The 26,944-nt window shown below is 37.0% G+C and overlaps 1 protein-coding gene across 1 annotated transcript; it reads left to right on the top strand.

Moving 5' to 3' along the window:
- Nucleotides 1-2,955: 2,955 nt before the first annotated feature.
- On the top strand, nucleotides 2,956-24,023 carry prcc (proline rich mitotic checkpoint control factor). Its single transcript, XM_028793982.2, has 7 exons — nucleotides 2,956-4,216; nucleotides 5,043-5,084; nucleotides 6,478-6,987; nucleotides 12,177-12,269; nucleotides 18,419-18,565; nucleotides 18,882-18,947; nucleotides 23,045-24,023. The coding sequence occupies exons 1-7, from the start codon at nucleotides 3,773-3,775 to the stop codon at nucleotides 23,129-23,131; spliced, it is 1,389 nt and encodes a 462-aa protein (XP_028649815.1). The 5' UTR covers nucleotides 2,956-3,772; the 3' UTR covers nucleotides 23,132-24,023.
- The last annotated feature ends 2,921 nt before the right edge of the window (nucleotides 24,024-26,944 follow it).

Here is a 26,944-nt window from a genome sequence, read left to right as displayed (position 1 = left end):
AAGACAGATCTGTCAAGAAATTCTGAGAGAATAATACAACATTCACATAGCAGTGTTGCAACCCCTTTTCTAAGCATTGATAAAAGTCTTATGATCAGAAGATCATTCTCCATCTCGTTCATAACAATGGCAAAGTATATGAGTGGTGCACACAAATAGAACCTTTATTATTAAAGGTTACCCTGTGATCATCAGAGGTGACTGTGTGCAGATGGTGCAGACCTATAAATACCTGGGAGTGCAGCTGGATGATAAATTAGACTGGACTGCCAATACTGATGCTCTGTGTAAGAAAGGACAGAGCCGGTTATACTTCCTTAGAAGGCTGGCGTCCTTCAACATCTGCAATAAGATACTGCAGATGTTCTATCAGACGGTTGTGGCAAGCGCCCTCTTCTACGCGGTGGTGTGCTGGGGAGGCAGAATTAAGAAGAAAGATGCCTCACGCCTGGACAAACTGGTGAGGAAGGCAGGCTCTATTGTTGGCATGGAGCTGGACAGTTTGACATCTGTGGCAGAGCGACAGGCGCTCAGCAGGCTCCAATCAATTATGGAAAATCCACTGCATCCACTAAACAGTGTCATCTCCAGACAGAAGAGCAGCTTCAGCGACAGACTGCTGTCACTGTTCTGCTCCACTGATAGACTGAGAAGATCGTTCCTTCCCCAAACTATGCGACTCTTCAATTCCACCCGGGGGGGGGAGGGGGTTTGGTAAACATTAACATCATACAAAGTTATTGTCTGTTTTTTTTTTTACCTGTATTATTATCAATCTTTAATTTAATATTGTTTTTTGTATCAGTAAGGTGCTGCTGGAGTATGTGAATTTCCCCTTGGGATTAATAAAGTTTCTATCTATCTATCTATCTATCTATCTATCTATCTATCTATCTATCTATCTATCTATCTATCTATCTATCTATCTATCTATCTATCTATCTATCTATCTATCTATCTATCTATCTATCTATCTATCTATCTATCTATCTATCTCTACAGGCTAAAATACTCTCTTCCATTGGGTTCAGGTGATGGTGGATTTCTCCTTCATGACTCAAGTGCATTGATGCAGTTGGAGGACAAGATAAAAGCAATTCTGCATGATCACCTTCATCCTCATGGGTAACAAGACATATGAGGAAGAATGTCTTTAGAGAATTGCAAAATGCAGCATTCTGTTGTAACCAGGTTATAATTAAAGCTGAAATACCATGAAAAGGACATTTTAGGACACCAATCAAACACGAGTGCTTAGTACTTCAGCATAATGTCCAGAGAAACCAGTTTTCACTCTGGCAAAATGCCCAAGTTGTTAAAATTAGCAAAATTATGACAGCAATAGAAATGCAACTAAAGCAAATTTTTTCCAAGTGTCCAGTCACCAATAATTTCTGACTCATGTTGAATCTCTCATTAATCTGAACACCACTTCATTAGGAGGGGTGTTAAGAGGATTGTCTTGTTGATCCTAGCTCCGCTTCATTTTCCATCAGTTTATCCCTGCTTTCTGGAGGGGTGTTCCATACTCATTTACCTCATTCTAACATTGGAAAATTATGTTTTATATTGCATTTAGTTAACCCATGAGCTAAATTCAGTCTTTTTTTCTTATGTTTAATAATTCATTGTTATAACTTCATATATATATATGTAAATATTGTCACACGCGTGTGCTTAGGGAGCAACCTAAGGGCTTACGTATGTGTGATTTACCACTAAGACATGAGCTACATTGTCTAATAACACTCTTTCTTCTCCTCCTCCCTCTGCAGAAAAGAAGATTGACAATGCTCCCACTCTGACATGACGTCTGGGATCAGACCACCTGGACCCACCCCTTCCTCCCAGAATTCCTATTAGAGGGGGCAGACGGCATCTTGCCAGAAGAACGTCTTGAGAATAGCATTAAGTCAACCTTTGCGTAGTATCACACGTTTCTTTTCATGCCTTTTGCATATTTTAATATAGAGGGTATGCCTTCGGGTGCTCCAGACCCTTTATCTGTGTCTTCTTACTATATATATATATATATATATATATATACTTGTAATAGATTGTTAAAAGATTATTAACTAAAAATTCCATAATGTATAGTAGGCAAAGTACCAAAAATGGTTCCTCTCTAGCACCTTTATTTTTAAGAGGGTGGGCTGTCACCCTGCCAACAACAACCCTTCTTGCATAGCAACCTTTTCCTAACCAAATAACTCACAGTGCAAAGATGAACAAAGCACCATCATTTCCATTTTTGATGTAATGTGAAATTTAGGTATGCTTCTTACCTGTCACTATAAACTCCTGTATGGCATGTGGATGGGGGCTTGTCATTGCTATGGCAGTTACTATAAATTATCTTCCTCTCACCATGGTTTGACCAGCATTGTTGTATGGATTAGAAACCTGGGCAGTTAGAAAGGTGTATGAAAGAAAACTGGATGCCACAGCCATGAACATGTTGAGATGGATGTGAGAAGTAACACAGCTTGATAAGATCAGGGATGACAAAATCGGTACAGTTAAAGCTGTAAAAATCTAAAAGAAAAATACAGCAAAGAATGGTAAAGTGATATGGGCATGTCATCAGAAGAGAGATAAACAATGTAGGGTACATTAATGTGGAGATGCTGGGACAGAGGAGGAGAAGAGGATGACCAAAGAGAAAGTATGCAACAGATGAGAGTGGAGGAGGCTATGAATCTGGGGAATGCTTTAAAAAATAATTTAGTGCTATTTTGTGTTGGAGGTATTGTAACTTTTCATTAGTTGCAATAGAAGTTAAATCTACCTGCGGAGTTAAGAGACTTTCAACTGTAATTTTTTTCTTTAAACGTTTAGCACAAGCAAAAGAACGAAAAACACCGTTTAGCCACATGCAGTCTACGAATCTGCATTAACCAATCATCAGCCTAAATGACCATGGTGCACTGCGTCCACTTCCTTTCGTGTTCTCAGGGTTTTCTGGGAGTTGTGGTCCTTCAATTGACCGAGGTGAACAGTGTTTTGAATGTGTACCTCACGGCTAAAGGGGAGATGGCTTCATTTATATAAACCTTTTGGAAGTATTTTTCTGCATGTTAACAAATTCTGTGTAGTTAAATGCAAATTGTAGAAAGCAAATAAACGACTGAAGATAACACGAATGACTGAAACAATTAGTATTAAACGCCGCGGCCTCTGGAATTTACCTTATCCACGGTCTCGATTGGCAAACAAGTACCGGGTATGAGTGGAAACGTTTTATGGAAAGTAACGAGATTTTGTTTGGTTGAATAATCGCAGCAGCCGTTTTTATTTTACTATCTGATGATAAAAACACACTTTTATTGATATATATATGTCGCCGTAGTATAAGAGCCTATTTTTATTTGTGCTTTGAATACCTTGAACAAAGGACTGCTATTATTAGAGTCGGTTAAAGGTTGTCAAAGATCGTTGATTATTTAATATTTTCTTTTCCTTTTATTATCATATTCAACAATACATTAAGTAAAATCACTTAAACGCGAAGTTGTTGCGCAGCTTGGTTGTATTAAGGGGCATATATCTTTAAACGTACTTTTACACTATCACACATGGCGTTAACAGTATAACTATAACGTTTCACGGGTCTGTTTCGGTTTAAATGATGAGCACAGATTTATAGAACTGGTTCTTAGCTGATATATATATATATATTGTTTTGACTTCAGTATTTACCTGCCATTTTATTCGTGTACTGTTGGAATCAGATTTCGCTAGTCGACTTGAATAATCACTGCGGTTTTTCGCCATGTCTTTGGTTGCTTATGGTAGCAGTGATGAGAGTGACAGCGAAGACATTGTCCAGGAAGATGGGTCTACTGCAGGAACCGTTAAAAGTGACATGTTTTCTAGGCTTCCTGCCCCTAGAAGCTCAATTCACGAAGACATGTATACTGGAGCCCTTAGCAAGACTGGATTCAATTTCCCCATTCCTAGGGATGCCACGGAGAGACCACAAGGTCATCAGCCTCCATCGAGACTCGGCCTCCCACCTCCCAGGAATGAGTCGTCTTGGTCTGACCAGGAACTGGACAAGCACCAGTTTAGTTTGGGGCTGCCACCTCCAAGGAACCCTGCAGGCATTGGCTTCAACCTCCCACCTTTCATTTCAGGGGGGGAGTTTGATTTGCCTAAACCAAAAAAGAGGTCTGAACCAGTCAAAATCACCATTCCTGAAATCGAGAAAGGAGACGTGAGTAAAATAATCATCATATTGTAATCTTTTTAGTTAGCCAGAAAAAAGTGTCATTTTGCTTGACTTCTCATCAGTTGCATGAATGTAACCCAGTAGTTCATATCTTTAGAGACCCAATCTGGTTTCTTTTAAATTTGACATATTATTTAATAGGTTGACTATTGCCTTTAATTACAAAAAACTGGCAAATGTAACTCATAAAAATTGTTTAATTATAAATAATTATTTTTATTTTCATTCATGAACACATTACAAACATATAATTAGAATGTTTCTATGAAAAGATGTGGTTAAAAACATTCCACTAAATATGTAAAGAAAACAGCAAGACATGCCCATTGACTTGCGTGAAGCTTTTAACTTTTTTTTTTTTTTGGATCCAAAACTTTGTTTGCCCATCATTTGTATACATTTTCTACATCCCTGTGAATCATCCAGCAGCAGCCCCCTATCATACTGACATCCCTGGGGAAAATGTCCATAATGTGAATCAAAAAAGTGAATTGAGATTCTTTTTTTTTTTTTTTTTTCTCAAATGTTTTGTTCAAGCAGCTTATATGTAAAAAATAATAAAGCAAAGTGATTTGAAGAAGAAAACACATACGCTGCATAGACCCATGCCTTAAAAGATGTAACTGTTTGTGGAAAAGTATAACCTCTATTGTTGGTAATTTTTGTGTTCTGTAATAACTTTAATTCCCTTGAGTCACAGCCATTAAAAGATGTAATTTGATGGTTTATTGATGATAATGTTTTATTTCAATTCTAAAATCTGTTTTTGTTCAGTTGTTAATTCTATTATTATTATTATTTTTTTGTTAAGTCTGATGAAGATGAACCAGTTAAGAAGAAGGTCACTGGGCAGGTAAGGGTTTATCCATCCATCCATTTTCCAACCCGCTGAATCCGAACACAGGGTCACGGGGGTCTGCTGGAGCCAATCCCAGCCAACACAGGGCACAAGGCAGGGAACCAATCCCGGGCAGGGTGCCAACCCACCGCAGGACACACACAAACACAACCACACACCAAGCACACCCTAGGGCCAATTTAGAATCGCCAATCCACCTAACCTGCATATCTTCGGACTGTGGGAGGAAACCGGAGCACCCGGAGGAAACCCACGCAGACACGGGGAGAACATGCAAACTCCACACAGGGAGGACCTGGGAATCGAACCCAGGTCCCCAGGTGTCCCAACTGCGAGGCAGCAGCGCTACCCACTGCGCCACTGTGCCGCCCGTAAGGGTTTATGCTTGGCTAATTATATAGTAAATTATTTTTCTCTTATTTTAATTATTTCACTTTTGTTAATTACCATTCACATTAAAGCAAAAAATGATTTAATATTCGTCCATTGCAAATATTGAACAGAATACATGAATTATTTTAATTTTAAATGTGAAATGAATAGTGAAAGCCGGTGGAAAGCAGTCATGAAATGAGAAGAGTATTTGCTTATATATTGTGGCCTCTTGGTTAAGGTATTGGTGTTACAAATGGCAAGACTGGCAGTTCAATATCTCTCCTCACTTTGTAATCCTGTGCTAGTCACTTGGCCACTGGAAAGTTTAGTTCTGTAATTATGCGTGAATATACACTCTGCAACTACTTTGAGTGCATTATTCGATACAAATAGCACACCTCCTCCAAACAACCAATCATGTGACTTCAAATCAATATATAATGCTGCAAAAATCAACCTCAAAAATTTATATAGTGTACTTTGTACAAAAAGTTTCCAGTTTGTTTTAGACTCTCTGACAAGCAATACAACGTATGCAGTCAGGCATTTAACCTGAAAACCACACAAAAGCTTGTGAGGTACACTTTTGTCCAATGAGGTTCAGGTGGAACAAGTAATTTCTTTGAAAGGTCTTAAATCAGTGTTTGAGATACAACATGCATAAGCCACACTCAGGCATTTTTCTTTGCATTTCCCAATACCAGGAATGTCACTAGGAGCAAAGGAGAGGACTGCTGACATGCTGCAGGGAGAAAACAAATGCTTATCCACAGTTCATTGTGCACTGGACTTTCTTAAAACTGAAAATCTTTCCAACGTTTTAGTGAAAAACTAAGACATTTTTTATTGTTACCTGAAAATAATTAAAAGTTTTACAGTGGATGGATAATTTTAATGAATGGAATTAATCCAACACATTTTAACATCTTAAATAGGCGGTAGAATAAAAACTGATGGCTGATAAAGGCATGCAACTACTTAGTAACATTTGAAATTTTATATTTTTTTCTAGGATACCAGCTTGAGTTCGGGTCTTTCATCCTTGCTTCCTCAGCCTCGAAACATGACTGTTAAGGAGACTCAGCGCCCACTTGTCCCTCATTCCTTGACCAAGCAGAAACCAGAAGCCAGAGTAGTAGGCAGACCTCACACTGTGTCATCAACAAGCGTCAATGCCTCTCCTTCAGCAATCAAAGCTGCTGCCAAATCAGCAACTCTTCAGCTTGCTCGCCAGATTGCACAAGAAGAGACAGAAGAGGGGAGTGATGAAGACCTTGAACCAGAAAACTATTTTTCTCTCCCCACTGAGAAAAGCAAGCCTCCCGTAGAGCTTGATATGATGGTTCCTCCAGGAACAGAACCATCAAATGCTTTTCATTCCAACAACCCTTTAGAATTTAGTTCATCAGCAAGTAGTTATACTGAGGCAGATACTACATGGGGAGATCAGTCAGGTGAACAGTTCTATCCTCAGTATCTACAACCTGCTGAACAGAATTCAGGCAGCATGGGTTACTATCAGGTGAGTTTGAAGACTGTTTTATAGTCTGCATTTTTTTAAAAATATTGGCGTACTGGCAATTGATTACATTTCTTTAAGCACTTTTTTATTCTGTTTAAAGCACAATAATATACCTAATTTTATTTAAAATACCGATTTTTGAGTTTTAGTGCTCTAGTATATATTTGGTAAATGATGGGTGTGTGTCAGTGCTCTTGAAACTAAAGTATACTGTGAAAATGAGATAGTGGTACATACTGTATATTATGTTAAATACTGTATATTGTAAAAATTTTGGGGGCATTGGGTCTTTAAGTGCAAATGAATAGTGTGCACATTTCGTAATACATCATGCCTGATTGAACTGTGTTTTGTACATAGCACTTGAAAGAAATGATATATTCATGGTATGTTATGGAAGTAGGGGCATAGTTCTCTTTTTCTGTCTTATGGAAGAAATGTTATTTAATCTTTTGGCTTAAGAATTTTTACCTTATTTCTAGAGATTTGTTAAGAAAGCCTAAACTTACTTAGAAGAACACATATTAGCAGTTTGGTACTCAAGTCAAAAATAGACTGCAATGATAATATACAGTTAGGTCCATAAATATTTGGACAGAGACCATGTTTTTCTAATTTTGGTTCTATACATTACCACAATGAATTTTAAATGAAACAACTCAGATGCAGTTGAAGTGCAGACTTTCAGCTTTAATTCAGTGGGGTGAACAAAATGATTACATAAAAATGTGAGGCAACTAAAGCATTTTTTTTAACACAATCCCTTCATTTCAGGGGATCAAAAGTAATTGGACAAATTAAATATCTGGAAATAAAATGTTCATTTCTAATACTTGGTTAAAAACTCTTTGCTGGCAATGACAGCCTGAAGTCTTGAACTCATGGACATCACCAGATGCTGGGTTTCCTCCTTTTTAATGCTCTGTAAGGCCTTTACTGCAGCGGCTTTCAGTTGCTGTTTATTTGTGGGCCTTTCTGCCCGAAGTTTAGTCTTCAACAAGTGAAATGCATGCTCAATTGGGTTAAGATCAGGTGACTGACTTGGCCATTCAAGAATTTTCCACTTCTTTGCTTTAATAAACTCCTGGGTTGCTTTGGCTGTATGTTTTGGGTCATTGTCCATCTGTATCATGAAACGCCGCCCAATCAATTTGGCTGCATTTAGCTGGATTTGAGCAGACAGTATGTCTCTGAACACCTCAGAATTCATTCGGCTGCTTCTGTCCTGTGTCACATCATCAATAAACACTAGTGTCCCAGTGTCACTTGGGCAGCCATGCACGCCCAAGCCATCACACTGCCTCCACCGTGTTTTACAGATGATGTGGTATGCTTTGGACAATGAGCTATTCCACGCCTTCTACATACTTTTTTCTTGCCATCATTCTGGTAGAGGTTGATTTTGGTTTCATCTGTCCAAAGAATGTTTTTCCAGAACTGTGCTGGCTTTTTAGATGTTCTTTAGCAAAGTCCAATCTAGCCTTTCTATTCTTGAGGCTTATGAGTGGCTTGCACCTTGCAGTGCACCCTCTGTATTTACTTTCATGCAGTCTTCTCTTTATGGTTGAGCCAGCCCTAGACAATTTCGGGCCCGAAGCAAACCGATACCGAGGGCCCCATAAGGGGGCCCGACCCCTGCAGCTAGGGGGTCCGGGGCAGAGCTCCGGCCGCTAAGCGATTTCCTGCATTCTGAGCTGCAGACATGCGTTTTCCCGGCATCTACAACCATCACTTTTTGACGATTTCCGTTTGACACTGACAACCGTAACTGTAACACACTGACAGGAGCCAAATTTGCAGGCTGTCAGTGCAGACTGTCGTACAAGGCCCTGAGTGAAGCTTGTTTTCATACTTTCGAGATATTCAGATTTCCGTATAAAATAACTTACCAGCAGATATTGAAATCTATTTCACACAAAAGACACTTTTCGAACCTTGGCAAACTCATGAATAAGTTCAGAATAATAAAGAGATTCGACTATCTCTTGCTCAGTTGAAATCAATGCCAGACTATTCAGACGTTCGTGGCTCATGGAGCTTCGCAAGTAATTTTTGATAAGCTTGAGTTTTGAAAAACTCCTCTCCGCCGAAGATGCCGTCATCAGCTTCTGACTTCTTGGAGTCGGATACAGGTTTGTGGGGCTTGGACGGCGTTGCGGTATCTTGAACTAATGGAAGTTCAGTCCTGGTGCTAGTGCTGCTGCTGCTGCTAGAGCTAACCGTTTTCGTTAGGAAGCGTTGCAAAGCGCCTTTTTGGGTAGCGAAGAATTCATCTTTCGCTGCTTTTTCTTTACGTTTTTGAGCACCTGATTTATATTTCTTTGGCGGTGGAACTGAAGACATTTGGAATACAATAATTTCAAACTGTGGAAATTCGGCAAGGCCTAACTACTATCTACAAGACGTTCTTTCTAACAAAATGGAAATATATTGATATGAAGGAAAGTGATGGCTTTACGAAGAGAAGGGCCCCTTTTATGCTCTGTCGAGAATGCAGTGCAGCGGAGCAGCCCTGACTGAAGCGTAAGTGGCCGCCTACTGAGGACAGAGGCACAAAAGAGCCGTGGAGGCGGCAACAGGCACGCGGGCCTGAGTGAAGCGTAATGAAGATTGGAGTGCCGAGTGGAGATGTCCACGTGGAGTAATTAAGTGATGGAATATGTTGCCATGAATTATATATATAAAAAAATTAGTAATAGAGGTTGGAGTGAAGGAGTCTGTTGCTCCATTGGACCCTCCGCAGCAGCGTCGCATCACAGGAAAAAAAAAACCTTGGGCACAGTGGGCCCCCTCTAGCTGTGGGCCGAAGCGGTCGCTTCTTTCGCTTCGCCCTAAGGCCGGCTCTGTTTATGGTAGACTTGGATATCGATATGCCTACCCCCTGGAGAGTGTTGTTAACTTGGTTGGCTGTTGTGAAGGGGTTTCTCTTCACCATGGAAATGATTCTGCGATCATCCACCACTGTTGTCTTCTGTGGACGTCCAGGTCTTTTTGTGTTGCTGAGTTCACCAGTGCTTGTTTTCTTTCTCAGGATGCACCAAACTGTCGATTTTGACAATATTTGTAATATTGTAGCAATTTCTCGGATGGGTTTTTTCTGTTTTCGCAGCTTAAGGATGGCATCTTTCACCTGCATGGAGAGCTTTGACCGCATGTTGTCTGTTCACAGCAAAATCTTCCACATGCAAGCACCACACCTCAAATCAACTCCAGGCCTTTTATCTGCTTAATTGATAATGACATAACGACAGACTTGACAACACCTGCCCATGAAATAGCCTTTGAGTCAATTGTCCAATTACTTTTGAGCCCCTGAAATGAAGGGATTGTGTTAAAAAAAAAAATGCTTTAGTTGCCTCACTTTTTTATGCAATCGTTTTTTTCACCTCACTGAATTAAAGCTGAAAGTCTGCACTTCAACAGCATCTGAGTTGGTTCATTTAAAATTCATTGTGGTAATGTACAGAACTAAAATTAGAAAAAAATTGTCTCTGTCCAAATATTTATGGACCTAACTGTAGTAGTGAAAATTGGCTTCCATTGCTGTGCTTTAGATTCCAAAGAAAAAAAAAAAATAAAAGCAACCAGTACAATTCTGTATGTTCAGTCATAACAAAGATGACAGAAATTGTAGGTTGGACCATTGTAGGTGGCCATAGAAAAAATGTTTTATTTTCTTCCATATACACTTTTCTTGGTAAAGGAATTGAAATGTGTGTTGTTTCTGGAGGTGCACTGATCATGATTTTTATTTGATGTTCTGATTTCTTTAACCTTGAATCTGCATAGTTCAAGGTGTTTGCTGTCTGATGGATGATTCTGATCAACATAGTGGCACACATTCAGTATTTTGCCTAAATATTTAAAATATTTCAGGGCACTGGAACTAATCCCTGTATCTGTAAAAGTGAAGTTGGTCCCCAATGCTTATTTTATTTCATTTCAATTTGCTTAATTCTGCTTAAACAATCCTTCATTATTTGAACCTACTTTGTCCATCTCTAGGTTTAGGTAGTGCTCTTCCTGAATTTGTTTGTGGCCATGATTAGACTCTTGCTTAATCATTTTTGCATATGTCAGAGACTTTCATGTTGTATAGTTAATATATTTTTCTCTAATTTTCAAAGCAGAATTCTCCTTCCTGTGCTTGCAATGCTTATGCAGCAAAAAAATTAATTCCCATCTCGACGCATAGTGATGATTATCATCCAAAAGTAGCATATGTGAAGTTTCTACATTGTATAAAATACTATGTTGCACTTTGTTTAACAAACAGTATTAAATACTATGTGAATGTTCATACAATTACAAAATAATGTCTCTTAGAAGAAATGTATGTTTTAATAAGTAAGTCACATGGTGCAGATTCTTCTGTACGTTTTCATGCTGGTCATCCTAACTTTTAGTTTTTAATAAATTAATAACACTAATTACAAAGAAAGAGATACACCTTTAAAATGGCATGCAGCACCTTTCTTTTTAAAATAATACACAGATATCAAAATTTGAATTTGTATGTATGAGGACTTCAAAATTTTGAATACTGCCTTTGGCATTGTTTTTTGTTAGATAGACATTTTTCATGAGCCATTCAGTGTAGACATAGATGACATTGCTTACATTTTGTTATCACACAGGTACCATCTTGAAAAGAGTATATAAAAAAAGTGCTTCATGAAATGGAAACATTAACTATACACTAGATAATTATTTCAAGAGCATTTTTTTTTTTTTGAAGTCTTTATTTCTACCACCGGCTCACTTTTTGGAACTTGGACCATTTGTGCGGCATAGTAAAATTTTAAGCAAGTGGATAACATTTACTAGGAATCTACTAATGTACTGTATACAACCATATTAAAAAAATCTAACTACATAAATGAACTGTCCACCTTGTGGCTCTTCATGAGTCATATGCTTTGCTATACTTAAACTGCTCTGGTTATTCACCAAGACCTTCTTCACTAGCTGTCCTAGATTACTTGGCTGTCATCACAAGCACTTTGATTTGCTCACACTTCTTCAATACTAAGCACTGTTCCCCTGTAGCAAGGTGGAAGGAGAATGAAAAATACAATGACATTTTAAAAATGTAATATGACAAACAATCTCTTCAGCAGAAAATTGTATTTTTTTTATTTCCCGTTCCTCTGAGTTACCTTTTTTTTTTCTTTTAATTTTCTTTATAGGATTTTTACAGTAATGAATACTATCAAGAATCTGATTCCAGCTCTGGTCAACCTGAAGAGCCTAGCCAGGCCTCCTTTCTAGATGACGAAGCAGTAAGTATAAATTTTGGTTTGTTTTGAGTTCCTTATAAAACGAATGGCCAGCTATATCCATGAGAAATGTTTATAACATAGGGTCTCTCGTTAGCTGTGAGAATTGATAAAGTGATCTCTGCCTTGTACTTAATAATGAGAAGATCTGCCTTACAGTGGAATAGATATTTGGAATTATTGTGTTATTCTATTGTGTTGGCAAAGGGAAGGGTTATTGGAATCATTGTAGAATTCTGTAACTACCACAAAGTAACCTGTTTGAGTGAAAGTTGTCTCACGCACATCACAGAGTTGTTACAATCCGCCAAGGAGAAACTGCTTTTAATAGTATTTCATTTTCTCTGCCGTCCTTTGTAATAATTGTCATAGGGTAAGAATTGGTACTGGTAGGTATACACCATTCTCTAATATTAATGACATTTTTTTGTTAAGTATTTTTTTTTGTGTAAGAGATGGGTGGTGTTGGAATTGTGATTTATACCATAACATCCATAATTACAGTGGTTATCACCTTCAGTCTCAAAGGACCCTAATGGCTGCTTGTTTTTATTTTCAAACAGGTTCATAACATGTTATTCTTGCATTTTAACTGAGTTTGGTTATGTGGCACACAAGTTATTTATGAGCAATTCATTAGTATGTCTACTCTGTGTGTTTTTGTTTTTTTTATTATTTATATCCTTTTCTGTACCGTTTTTTGATGATCTGCAGTGACCAGTGCAGACAGCATTGAGTAGGGAGCAATTACACTATACTATACTGCTATGTGTTACCTTTCTGTTCATTAAGAAAGGTTTCTTACAACTGAGTAGATAAGTGAATAAGGCAATAAAGTAATTAGATTGACTTTAGCATTCAGAATTGTCAGGATTTAGGTGCAATTAAGGGAATTGTTTTTTCAGGGTTTCTAGAATAATGAGTATATCTTCATTTGAGAAGTTTCAGTTGAGCAAGATAACTATGAAATGAAGACAAACGTAAAAAAGGAGGTTTCAAAAATTAAAACGTCAGTAGTTGGTAATTTGATAAAAAAAAAAGTTGACTAAATAGCTCTTGTTTCCTGTATCTACTGATATTTCAACAGTGGTAAATGCTACATCTGTCACAACGTGACCTGATTATAAACCATTTTTGAAAACATGTTACTAAAGTAGCCTGAAAGAGTATTTATAATCCACATGTTGTAAATGAAAATATCCTGAATATTGTCAGTAATGACTAATTCATATGGCACAGTTATAATACTGTTTTGAGTTTTTGTTTTGTGGCTTTTGATTTTTTTGACAGTTTTTATAACTGAAATACCAAATAGAGTAAATCAGTTTAAGACCCACACAGAAATCCCTACTCTTTAGGTAATGGGGGTGAACAACAAGGTGTTACCATTTTTTGACTCTCAATTTCTCTTGTACAATTTAGGATGACTTGAGTCTTATGTGCACTCATAGATTTTCATTATTTAAGTCCAGACCCACTGATACCCATTCCAAAACATTTGTAAGTCTTTCCTGCAAATAATCTCTGGTTGATTTAGAGGTTAAATCAAACCTCTCTATGTTTGTTACAGGTTCTAGGACATAAGCCTCCTGAATTTGTTATATTTATTGAAATTTCATCCTTCTATATGCATAGTATTCTCTTTTTGTGCCATTGAATGCCATAATACTCTCAAAGTACAGTATATCAACTCAGTATATGATAAGGTGTACATTACTTAAAGTGCTTCATGTTTTTTCAGTTTCTTTCAATGGTTAAAATGTTTTAGTGAAGGGCTTCTTTTCTTGGGGTAATTGAAGAGGCTTCCTTTTGATATCTGTTCTATGCAAGTCATCATTGTTAACTGTTCACTATGCTTTTCTGTAGGTTCTTTGCCTTTGTCTAGATCCTGTTTTGCAGTTTTAACCAGTTTTCTTCTCTGAGACAGATTAGTCTTCCTCTTCCAGATCTTAAACTTTAAACTTGAATACATATCACTTGGCAGTATTTCGGAATGTTCAAATCAGCAGTTGGAAGACTTTGTAAATTTTTGTGGCTATTCTGTGAAATAAATAAATAAATAAAACTTATTGTTGTTTTCCAGTCCTCACATTACTTAAAAGGACCCTCTGCATCCTAAAAACATGTAGAATTAAGTCTCAGTCTGTAATGATTAACACTTAGAGTTCTGTTTACCAGATTAAGTGAATTCCAGACAAATAAACAGACTATTCTATAAATTAGTAACTAACTTTAACAAAGTAATAAATATTTATCTTAAGAATTCCCAAACACTTACCTGTAATATATTTTCTTTTTCTATTGAGTGTATTAAATTTGAAATATTATTAATCATATGTTTAGCAAAAGATCCCTTGTGTAATTGAGTTGCTTGTTCTGTTTTGTTTATTTGTAGTTTTAGTTAAATTTATATTGAATTCATACCATAATTTCCAAATATTTGCACTCCACTATTTGTAACCCATCATAAAGAGGAGGATTCAAGCAGTTAAGATTTATTTGCTGCATATGTGCATCATGAAGTTAGATAGTCATACACCATTAAATGCAGGTACCTTGTTGGTTTTGTAAATTTCAAAGTGACTCTTCTTGTATGACACATGCACTTTGTCTCTTTTGTGTTGATTTTAGTTTTTAGGAACCTGTCCAGGAAGCAATAGTCCACTTTTGTTCTCATTATTCTCTACAGTCTTAAAAAAGTTAACCTTGGTGAAACAACTAACCATTTGGCTTCAATGAGGAAAATAGCATTTTTGTATCTTGCGTAAACTAGTTTATTGAGTACTCTCCTATGTTTTGATCTTAAACAATTGCCAGTTTAACTTGTTGCTTATAGATATTGTTGTATTAATTAAAGCTGTTCTTTTCTTTTTTTTATCATCTTGATTCAAATTGCTTATCTGGAATATAAATTTATAAGGGCTTTTTTTTAAGAATTGTATTTTTTATTGTAAGGAAAGGCTTCAGATTAAGTTATTCATTCCTTGTTTGTTAACAATTTACACTTTTCCACAATCACCAGCTATCAGAACAAATCTAACGACTAGATCCCAGGTCATTCCCTACTACAAGCAAGAATGCTGAAAGTTCCTTGTTATACAGATTATATCAAACATAAGCAAAATTTGTTTTTTTTAAGTACTTTAAAGATACTGAGGATATTTGTGTGGAGTTATTTTTAACTTGTGTTATTTTTTCCTGGCATTATTTCGTCCTGTATACAATACCTCTTTGTAACAGCTCATTTGATTCACAACTAGAAAATATATAAAAGAATACTAAGTTTCCAAGTCACATCAAACACAGACAACAGCCTAAACTAAAAAGTGTACTTAATTTGTTATACATTCAGTAACAGAACTAGTGTTCAGTAGCAATGAGGCTAAACCCTTTAACACTAGAATTACCAGAGCCTACGAAAAAACTCTTATATCCGGCCCACCTTAAATCGCTTCTTAAATCCGTTCACACCTCTCCGCCAGCATCCTTTGTCCTCTAAATGTGCTGATAAAAGACAAGCTGCCAGCAGCCGGCTATTCCATCCCCCCACCTACTTAGAACGTGAGCGAAGTTTTCCCAGCTCACGCCTTGATTGATTATGTGGGAGTGAAGTGGAGTTTTACAGTAGAAATAAGAGGTCATTATTCTAAAGTAATCTGTGTAAACACATTGTTAAAACAGAAACTTTTTCATATTTTAGTAATAAATGTTACAAAATGTAGTAGGCATAAACTATAAAATATATAAAGCCCGAGTTCCAAAGATCAAATAAACACTTTCACAAAAGCTTCAAAAATGATTCAACAGCTTCTTTGGCGTAGCGTGTTAAGATTTGCCTCTTATCGCAGAGCAGCTTTTTCTTGCCTCACAGACCTGAGTTCGATTCCCCGCTGGGGATGAAGTGTTGCTTTTTTTTTCTTTTCTTTTAAACCTCAAACGGACATAAAATTTATACATTGGTATGCACTGTCAGTTACTGAGATCGTTATATTTTCATGTGGGAGGCTCCTTTTCAAATATTTTTTTAACAATTGAGACTGCAATTAACAGGAACAACTGTCCTTATAACTTATTTTTAAGATCCATAACACACAGACAGACAGAGCACTGCGTAATAGAGAGACAGACAGGCAGAGAAGTCACTAGATATAGAAATAAACAGGGAAGCCACGTGTACTGAAAGAAAAAAAGAACAACATGTGCGTTGTCCCTGCTGCACTGAATAAGCGCAGGCGCTCTAACATCAGCCCTCCCCCGATCTTACTTAGAGAGTCAGGGACAACGCACATGTTGTTCTTTTTTTCTTTCAGTACATGTGGCTTCCCTGTTTATTTCTATATCTACTGACTTTTCTGTCTCTCTATTACGCAGTGCTCTGTCTTTCTGTGTGTTATGGATCTTAAAAATAAGTTATAAGGACAGTTGTTCCTGTTAATTGCAGTCTCAATTGTTAAAAAAATATTTGAAAAGGAGCCTCCCACATGAAAATATAACGATCTCAGTAACTGACAGTGCATACCAATGTATAAATTTTATGTCCGTTTGAGGTTTAAAAGAAAAGAAAAAAAAAGCAACACTTCATCCCCAGCGGGGAATCGAACTCAGGTCTGTGAGGCAAGGAAAAGCTGCTCTGCGCTAAGAGGCAAATCTTAACGCGCTACGCCACTGAAGCTGTTGAATCATTCTTGAAGCTTTTGTGAAAGTGTTTATTTGATCTTTGGAACTCGGGCTTTATATATTCTATAGTTTATGCCTACTACATTTTGTAACATTTATTACTAAAATATGAAAAAGTTTCTGTTTTAACAATGTGTTTACACAGATTACTTTAGAATAATGACCTCTTATTTCCACTGTAAAACTCCACTTCACTCCCACATAATCAATCAAGGCGTGAGCTGGGAAAACTTCGCTCACGTTCTAAGTAGGTGGGGGGATGGAATAGCCGGCTGCTGGCAGCTTGTCTTTTATCAGCACATTTAGAGGACAAAGGATGCTGGCGGAGAGGTGTGAACGGATTTAAGAAGCGATTTAAGGTGGGCCGGATATACGAGTTTTTTCGTAGGCTCTGGTAATTCTAGTGTTAAGGCAACAGTGTAGCCAAGAAGTTGACAGTCATGTTCAGGATGTGGTGTAGGAGCATTGAACAGCACATTTGCATATGCAGCAACACTCTTTCATTCTGGCTAATATAAACCAGCTTTTAGTTTATATTTTGAAGTTTATAATTGATCTGTTCGTGCTTGGTGCAAGGGTCATGCGGTGAAAATGATGTCACAGTTGGAGATACATCCCTGTTTTTTTTTTTTTTTTGCCCCCTGACACGCACAGAAATTTTTCTTACCAATCGCTGATGGGAATGCGGTACGGTGTATCCAAAGTGGCAAATTTCAAAGAGAGTCTGGTTGTGTGTGTGCCAGAATGATGAACGAAGGGCTGACTATAGCAGGTCAACAAAACGCAATAAGGACATTCTAAAGCATTTGAAGTACATCTGCTTATCATGTAGGTGCCCAAGTCATGAAAATATTATGCTCGCCTGCCCTTAATTGCTTTTGGTTATTAATTGGTCTGACACTCCATCTTCTCCTTTTCTTCTTTTTTAAATCAGTAATAGGCACAACTCTATTTCTTTTTAGCAGAGTCTCTCATTCTCTGCCATGACATCTTTAACTATGCAATACTGACCAAACAATGTTACTTATTCACAAATTCAAGTAATCCCATTCATTAACTTATTAAAAATTTCAAAGGTAAGATGAAATCATATGAATACTGACTTATTGATTGTGTTACACTGCAGATAGCTGGCACAACCCAATCAATAAGTACTGCATTTAAATTTTATTGTCTGAAAGTAATGTATAGCCAACAGCTTTAATTTCCGTTTGTTTTAATATTATTTTAGGTAGAATAAATATTAAGCATGTTCCCAACCTCTCTCTGTCTCTGCAACAGTCTAGTAATATATTTGGGTTTTTAGGCCATAGTTCAACAATTGGAGGACAAATGTTGGTTTCCTTGTGTGTTTAATCAATTTCTGCTTTGTTTTGTGTTTTAAAAAATCTGTCTTTATATGTACTAATTCTGTTATTAGTAAAGCATTGTACATGAGAAGAGCATATACAAAAATAAACTGCATTGAATTATAGTTTCGACGACTTCAAGGAAAGCGCAATCGTGGGAAGGAAAAGATAAAGTTCCTTGAGATTAAAGGAGATGATCAACTGATTGGAAACCAGCAGTGGTTGACCAAGGGCTTGACTGAAGAGAAGGAACAGCGCAAGTCCTTTAGCAAGGTAAATGCAATATTAAAATGGAGCTGATATAAGTAAAGTGTACTTTGTGTGGTTAAATTTCTAGCTTCAGTATTTTTCATGTATGCTGTCTTCAAATAATGTGTTTTAAGTGCTTATCTGTGGTATAAGTTAGTGATTTCAGATAGTTAATGTGACTTTTTATGAAACATTTCTATTAATAAAATATTTTTTGTCAAATTAATAACTTTATCTGCTGCCAACCATGCATGGGTAGCATGATATTGCGTGTAATGGTTTGGATTTTTTTTTCCACGCTGTATATTCTGTTACTCAGTATTTTTTTTGTCTGTTGCAGAAAAAGGGAGATCAGCCAACTGGTCAACAAAGACGAAAGCACCAGATCACATACCTTATTCACCAGGTTGGTAGATTTGAATTATTAATGAAATGTAACATGGAGGCAATAGTATTGTGATTGTCTTGATTCTAATTTTTCTAAATCAATAAAAAAAAAAAATAAGGGTTGCGTTATGACAGGAGCGTCAAACACGCGTCTTGGAGCACAGCAGTGGCTACAGGCTTTAACTCTAGCCAGTTTCTTTAATTACAGTAGTAACCAGTGACTACTGAAATAGTAATAAACTGCTTTTGACTTAATTTTAATTATTTGCTGTGTAACTTTCAGAACCTTTTAACATGTTTGTTTTTTCCTCAATCAGCAGTCACACATGCAAACAAGCAAATAGAAGATTAGTGAACTAAAACTCAGTTTTTTAGAGGATCACCATTTTCACTTTTTACAGTTTCTTAATTAAAGGCCAAGTTCATTAAAATATTATTTAAGTATATAACTATTGATCTTATTTATTTTTTTGATTTTGATTTGATATACTTTGCTAATCTCTGAGGGAAAATAGTCTTTTTGGGTGACTTTTGCGGTCAGAGTGCATGGTCAGCCATTGTACAGTGCCCCTGAGGCAATTTTCAGTTTAAGGACCTCGCTCAAGGGCCCAATGGAGTAAAATCCCTTTTGGCAGTAATGTTATTTGAACTAGCAACCTTCCAGATACCAGCACAGATCCTTAGCCACAGAGTTACCACTCTGCCTTCAGAGCCACCACTCTGTCTGCTGCACCAGTCTTTTTAAAAACGGTTGTGTTTTTTGGAGAGCTTAAGCCTAATGTTTTTTGTACCACAACATTGTTTTCTCAGACATTAACTTTTATACTTTTTGAACTATTTTATTGACACAGATAAGGTAAGATGAGTACACAGGGTCAAATGCAGTCAAGTTAGCTGGGTATGTGTTAACTCGCTTAGTATTTTTGTGTGCCAAAAGAAAGATTGAATGGTTCAAAATTGAAGTCAAATAAAATTTAAGACACACAAGCCAAGGATGTTCCATTAGCAGCTATAATTGATTTCTATTTAAGAAATGGTGTGGAACAAAAACTTGTGGCTTTGGGGGTCCTCTGAGTTAGACACCCCTGCACTCAGCATTACAATACACTGAAAACAAGTAACAGGATTTTTTATGTTGTTTTTTACTTGCATAACAAAAGTAATTCCTTCTAAAATCTATTATATGTCACACTAAACTGTTTATTTCTAATAGCTTCTGAACATTTTTTTTTATTTATGTCAAATGAATGTAAATTATTCAGTGCATGTTCAAGCTGAGTATTTGGACTGATTTAAAATGTCTCATGTTACACAGAAGAAAGAGCATGATGTAAAAAGTACAATATGTAAGCACTTTTAAGATAGATACAGTGGCATATTGTAAACTAGGGCTGTCACTTTTTTTTTATGTTAAAATGTGCATTACTGTAATGCTATATGAATGTTCACAGCTGAACTGAAAATATAAAGTCTACAGTCAAGAGTGTATTACTCAAGACACATTATTCATCACTATGGTATTACCATCTCGTTTTCACACATTACTTTCAGGAACACTTTATATTTTTTGGCTAGATAACTTGGATTGTTATCAATGTAAAACAGACAGTGTCCTGTGAGGGGGAAAAAAAAACAGCCTTTTCCTTTTCAGCTGGCAGAAAGGCCAGTTATCTTTTGACTCTGTTCTCAAGTTTCTGACTAGAAAACCTGGTCGGGATGATTTTCTCTCCAACATGTGACATGTTCAAATGCTAACTTATACTTCATGTAGTGGTGAATTTTTCAACCTCTTCAGGGATTAACTGATGCAGTCAGTTATTCTGTCTTTTCATGCGCTCTGCAGCTGTGACAATTTTGTAAGGAAGAAACACTTTTTAAATCCTTCGACCTATTAGGCTTATCCCAAACCTGTCCTGATTTGGTCTGAGTTGCATTAAAGCATTGCTAGTCATTTAAAAAAAATAACATTTTTCAGATTATAGATTTTCGTACAGGGTCAAGTTTGCAACCTGCATGTACTTAAACCCTGCAACTTTCATCTTGTGATAAACCAGACCAGTATTAATGACATATTCTGGTCTTTGGGATATTACAGCAAATAATGAAACTTGTTTGTCTTATGAGACATGAGAAAATTAAAGATCTGTATTCGCATATGTGTACCATCACTGTGCCAATATACAGTATATGTGTACTGTCTATTTAATAACATAGTGCGTTTCAAATGTACTGTTAAGTCTGTATGGTTGCATTGTCTTATGCACAATGGATGCCCTATTTGGAGAAACATTATCTCATTTGATGTTAATTTTTGAAGAGTTTCGTGTTGACATACAGTTTTCCAATAGCAGCTTTCAGTCACAGAGCTGAATTCACATGACACTTTTGTGTACGTATAAGTGTACCATTTTTTTTTTTTTTTTTTTTTTTTTGCCTTAATTTTTTTTTCTACAGTTTTCAATATCAATCCAGTTTTACTCATTCTGTCTTGATCTGGCTTAGTTCTTTAAATTATCTTCTTGACCCTAGATTGTCTGCATCAATTTGATAAACTTGTCTTTATTTGTTAATCTAGTTACTCACGGGATGGTTGGTGTTGACTATTGCTTTTATAATTTTAAATATTTATAAATGTTGAGCAAAAGGTTTTGAACTAGGTCCACTAAGAGAAACAGCAGTAAAACAAGATAAGAAGAGCCCCATTAATACCAATAAACTTGTTGTAACATTTGTAAAACTTTTCTTTGCCACTCATCATGCTTGTGCCACCATTGCTTAGTATTTCACTTGATGTTTTGATCTTTGGCACAGTGCAGCTCACATAGGTAGCCCTTGTGAATTGGGAACAGATGATAGTCACATGAGGCCTGATCTGTGCAATTGGGCTGGTATGACCTCTGTTCGGGTGTACAGTTTCTTAGAGCTTCCTTTGCACTCCTTGAACTGTGGGTAGACATACTGTCATGAAACAGAAGGGAGAAATGTTTGACAGATTTTCTTTTTTCCTGATTGAATACCAAAGGAAGTCCGTGTAATATTGATAAGTGACAAGGTATATAATCAGTATGGACTATATTAACAAATGTCCTAAAATGTGTTTGGCACTTGAATCTCTTTAGTATTGGAGAATTGCCACAATTCCATTGTTCCGAGTGTTTTGTGTGCTTTTTGGGTCAGTTTACCTCAGTTATGAAACATTTCATTTTTTTCTCCCAATCTGAATTAATTAACTTGAAGTTCTTTTATGAACACTGGATGCAGTTTGCTTCATTTCAAGGCTCTGCATTCTGGGACCCAATGTGCATAGACCTTGCTTGTTTAATTGTTCTTAGGAATGGGTTCAAGTGACCCACTACTAATTCCCATAATGCCTGATAGCTTACACACTGTCATTCTTTGATTAGCCATTACAATGTATTCTGCTGTCAATGGTGAATTTAAGCCAGACCTTGGGTTATCTTCAAGAGACATCCTGCAGTAATGATATTTTGCAGCTCATCTCTTCATTATGCCATTTTAATGGGACTGGTTCTAAGTGAGAATGAATTTTCAAAGGCATGTCATTTTCTAATGTTTGAAATTCAATCATGACATAATACTTGATTTTGTGTCTTTGGGTGTCCATGTTGATTTGGCTCTGAAACAAGAAATGTAGACAATAAAACAAAAATACCAGAAACTTGTGATTCACACATTCTCAGGAGCTAGTCTTATAAAATCTGTACAATATAATACGCATTTCTAGTTCATGCTCAACTTTTTGAACATCTTTTATATTAATATATTTTACCATTTTGAACTTCACCAAATTCCATGTAACCAATTCTATGATGTCATTTTTGTTGCACTACGTTACATTGTTTGTACGTTTTTATAGTCTCTTAAAAGGAAGTGTGTAATGTGCCAGTAATGAGTGTAAACCAGAACACTTTGATTTCAAGCACCATTAAGTGAATGCCCTAAACAGAAGGAGTAATTTGCCGGGAATATTCACTAATGTGCGAATGGATATAAAAGCAGTTTTGGTCAGTATATAGTCCTCTGCAACTAGATACTACATTTTTTTAACTTATTGTTCTCATCTTTTTTACTTCTACAATTTTCTCTCCCTGCTAGGCTAAAGAGAGGGAACTGGAGTTGAAAAACTCTTGGGCTGAAAATAAACTCACACGTCGGCAGACACAAGCCAAGTATGGTTTCTAGAGAGATGGGCACTATGCCAGTTGTCCAGGACAATGAAACATGCCCATGGAGTGAAAGTGATGGCAGTGTCATTTTAGAGGAGTGGGGTGATCTCACAACTATGTACAAACATGCTCTAGACATCCTTTGTAATGTGATTCTACCACCTCCACCCCACCCCACCCAAGACTGCAAGAGGGTGCAGCTCTCAGCAGCCTGCAAGCTGAAGACCAGTGTTCTCATGTTTTTTTATGCTTCTTTATTTTTGTTTGCTTATTTTCTCCATCAGCATTTTGTTAGTATATTTGTATTATTATGGTCTGAAATATTTTGAACAGAAGAACACCTGATGTCTTTATTTAAGTCACTACAAGGTAGAAGTGTGTAAATAACATTTTTTACAGTATAAAAACCCTTATGCAAAGTGGGTAGTTTGACCTTCATAAGAATAGTTCTGTTTTATGTAATTAGGTGCTGGACATTATTATTTCAGGTAACCCTGTCCTTGCCATAATGTAAACCTTTGGAGAATCTGAGCACAAAATCAATCAAATCAAGTTTTAATTAAAAGATAATATAAATGCATCTTTGTTTTCTCTATTTCTTTTAAGGGGCAAAACAAATAATGTGTTTGAAGTAAAGATTGCTTATTTTATATATGATTCTTTTCCCACTGCAAACTAAATCTATATAACTTGTTTGGAAAAAAGTAGAAAAAATATCTAGCTATAAAAATGACTATATTCTGGTAAAATGACTTATTATGTTTGGCAGGAAACTGAGAAAATGGGCAACATCGATTAGTTCATTTTTTTTTTTTTGAATAACTGTTCCCAAACAGTGTATTTAGTACTCTTAAGACTGTAAAAATGCACAACGTGTATGTTTGATAATAAAATGATGTTATAGCCGATAGTATTTTTCATATATATAATATGAATGAAACACAATTTTGATGTCTTTCTGCTTATTCAGGGGCATGAACTGACCTCATTCATGTATGACCTTGTCTTAAAATTTGGCCTGTTCTTCATCTAAGTTACAACAATGAACACAGTCTGGTTTAACAAATACTGCACAAACTATTGTATTGGTCTTGTTTGTATGGAATACATCTTTCAGACTTTCACAGTGTATGTTGGCAAAGGTATGTGAACCTGTAGGCTAATGACTTCAACAAAAGCCAACTGAAGTCAGCAGTTGGCAAACCAGTTAATGAAACAAGATTGGAGGAGAGGTGTAGAAACGGTTTTACCTAAAAAAGACTCCCAACATTTTGATTTTGCTGTTTACAAGAAGCATCTGCTGATGTGAGGCATGTCCCACAAAACCGAGATCTTGGAAGATATATGACCAAGGATTTTTAATTTGCATAAAGCTGAAAAAATGTTTTACAAAGCGATTTCAAATATTTTAGATATTCATTAGCTCAGAGACAGACTGTGTTCTCTCCCTTGAAGTGAGCACCCAGGCAAGACGGCTTGAAAGGCACAATGCAGGGTGCTCAAGGAGGTCAAAAGAAACCGTAGATTAACAGTTAAAGGCTTGAAGGAATCACTGGAATCTCTGTTTATGAGTCTACCATACACAAAGCACTAAATGGAGGAAGCGTGTGGACTGAAGAAAGTCAGATGAATCATTAAGAAAGAATACACGTCAGTATGTTTTGCGTAAAAAGTGCACAGCATTCCAGTGCTGAAGCATGGTGGAGGGAGCATCATGAGCTGGAACTAAGAGCCTGGACAGTTTATCCTCATCAAAGAGAAAGTGTTTTGCAAAGTTTATCATGGTATCCTACAGGATAATGTCAGGGGGGCTGGGTGATGCAGCAGGACAATGACTCTAAACAAATGAAATCTTCTACAAGATGGCTTCAGAAACAGAAAATACTTCCTTTGCAGTGGCCCAGTCAGAGCCCAGACCATAAAGCCAATGCAGATGCTGTGGAGTGAACTCGAGAAGAGTTGTTCAACCCCGACATCCAAAGAATATGGCTCAGCTGAAACAGTTCTGTAAAGAAGAATGGTCTCAAATTCCTCCAGAATGCTGTGCAGGGCTAATCTGCAGCTGCTTTCAGGTTACTGTTGCCAGAAAAGGTTAAACCAGTTATTAAATGTACAATGCATGAATTTTTAAATAAAGACATTAAATATTAGATTTGTGTATTAGCATAAGTAGACTTGGCATGCTAAGCATTAGCATGACTTAGATAAAGATCTGATCATGTTTTATGACCATTTAGTGCAAAAAAAACAGGTGATTCCAAATGGTTCACATACTTTTTTTTGCTGCTGTATACAATACCTATAACTATTTACAGACAGTGATCAGGCCAAGAAATAAACCTGGGTCTCTGGAGCTACAAACTGAGCAGCTATACCATTGTGCTGTCCAAAATAATCTGTCAAGTAAGTATTAATACATATTTTCATCATCCCAGAGAAACAACTATTTGCTCGATAGGAGGCTGCCATGTTGCATTTAGCATGTTACATAAAAACATTTGTAATATTGTGCTGGAGAGCAGAACTATGGCATGTTAATCAGATATGCAAGCAACCATTTTACTGTGCTTTGTACACATGACAGTACTCTGATTATGTTCTGTTCATGGTTGAGTCAAATCTACATCAGAATTGTCATTCACTAGCAATTCATCTTCCAATTTGCAATCTGCCATGGCCTGGCCCTGATTTAAGTGGGTTTGAGGATGTCTGCCACTGTGACGGTGCGGGTCCTGCCCCATGCTCCCTCTTCTCTTCTGGGAGTAACCCAACATTGTCGGTAATGTAACCAGATGAACTGACAGATGGGGACAAATCACACTTGTAGCAAGGGGATGGTGTAAAATTGCAAAAAGTGCTTTTATTACAACAAACCAAATTACTGTCCATAGTGCAGTGCTTCAAAGTTAATCCAAAAAACAATGGTGAAGTGGAGGCTAAAATGTCAACAAATAATTCCTTTATAAGCAAGGTTAAAATATTGACAGGAGAGGTCAAAGTCTTCCGTTCCCTGGTGCTCCCCTCTTCAAATCGACACCTCTCCAGCTTCTCCTTCCTAGGCCTTGCAGCACGGAGAAACGTACACCAACAGGCACAGACATTCCTTAAAACTGGCCCGTGTACCCACTGTCCGATCCACAGCTTTCTATGGATGCCACTGGACCCCACCGCTGCCAACCCAGGCTCCAACCGGCGAGAACACATCCCGGAATGCAGTGATCAGTCCTGCTCTGGGCGGCTCAGCAGGAATGATCCTCGTGCCTCCTCTTGAAGCACCATCTCCCTCTGCGTGCTTCCTCCAGGAGAGGGAAAATGATAACGAAGCATCAAAGTTTGTGTCAGTCAATCTGAAGCGTAGTGAGTCAAATCATTGTGTCAGAGCTTGTGTCAAAACACTGCTGTCACATGACCCATGATGTTTGAAGCTTTGAACGTCATCAGTGCTTCACTGCGTAATTTTTTGGTTTGACAGTGTTTCATCAGTTTGACAGGTTTGATGCTAAATTAACAGGTAGCCTATATAAAATGCATCATTCTCATTCAACAATGTTGGGTTGTGAGGACAGAGAGATTTGGAGAGCTTTGGTGACAGATGGAAACTAACAGAGGAAAGCGGCATTCAAAAGTTATAATGTAAATGGACAAGAACCTTAGCAGAATAAAATGAATACAGATTTTTCTAACCTTTTACTGGTGACATGAGACTGAAACAGTGAGTGCTGCTTCACTTGTGCTCTTGAGAGCTTGCCTTGACCTCAGTTAGCCACCAGATGTCGTTGTTCATACTGTGTCTGAGGCTTCAAGGCTTCAAATCTTTTTCGGCACAAAT

The sequence above is a fragment of the Erpetoichthys calabaricus genome, chromosome 2 (genome assembly GCF_900747795.2).
Source record: "Erpetoichthys calabaricus chromosome 2, fErpCal1.3, whole genome shotgun sequence".
NCBI classification, from domain to species: Eukaryota; Metazoa; Chordata; class Cladistia; order Polypteriformes; family Polypteridae; genus Erpetoichthys; species Erpetoichthys calabaricus.
This window is presented reverse-complemented; position numbering and strand designations above follow the sequence as displayed.

Excerpts from the sequence above, each read along its gene's own strand:
- prcc (XM_028793982.2), top strand. The coding sequence starts at position 3,773 with ATGTCTTTGGTTGCTTATGGTAGCAGTGATGAGAGTGACAGCGAAGAC. Across the intron at positions 6,988-12,176 it reads GCAGCATGGGTTACTATCAG|GATTTTTACAGTAATGAATA; the intron begins GTGAGTTTGAAG and ends TTTTCTTTATAG. Across the intron at positions 18,566-18,881 it reads AGCGCAAGTCCTTTAGCAAG|AAAAAGGGAGATCAGCCAAC; the intron begins GTAAATGCAATA and ends TGTCTGTTGCAG.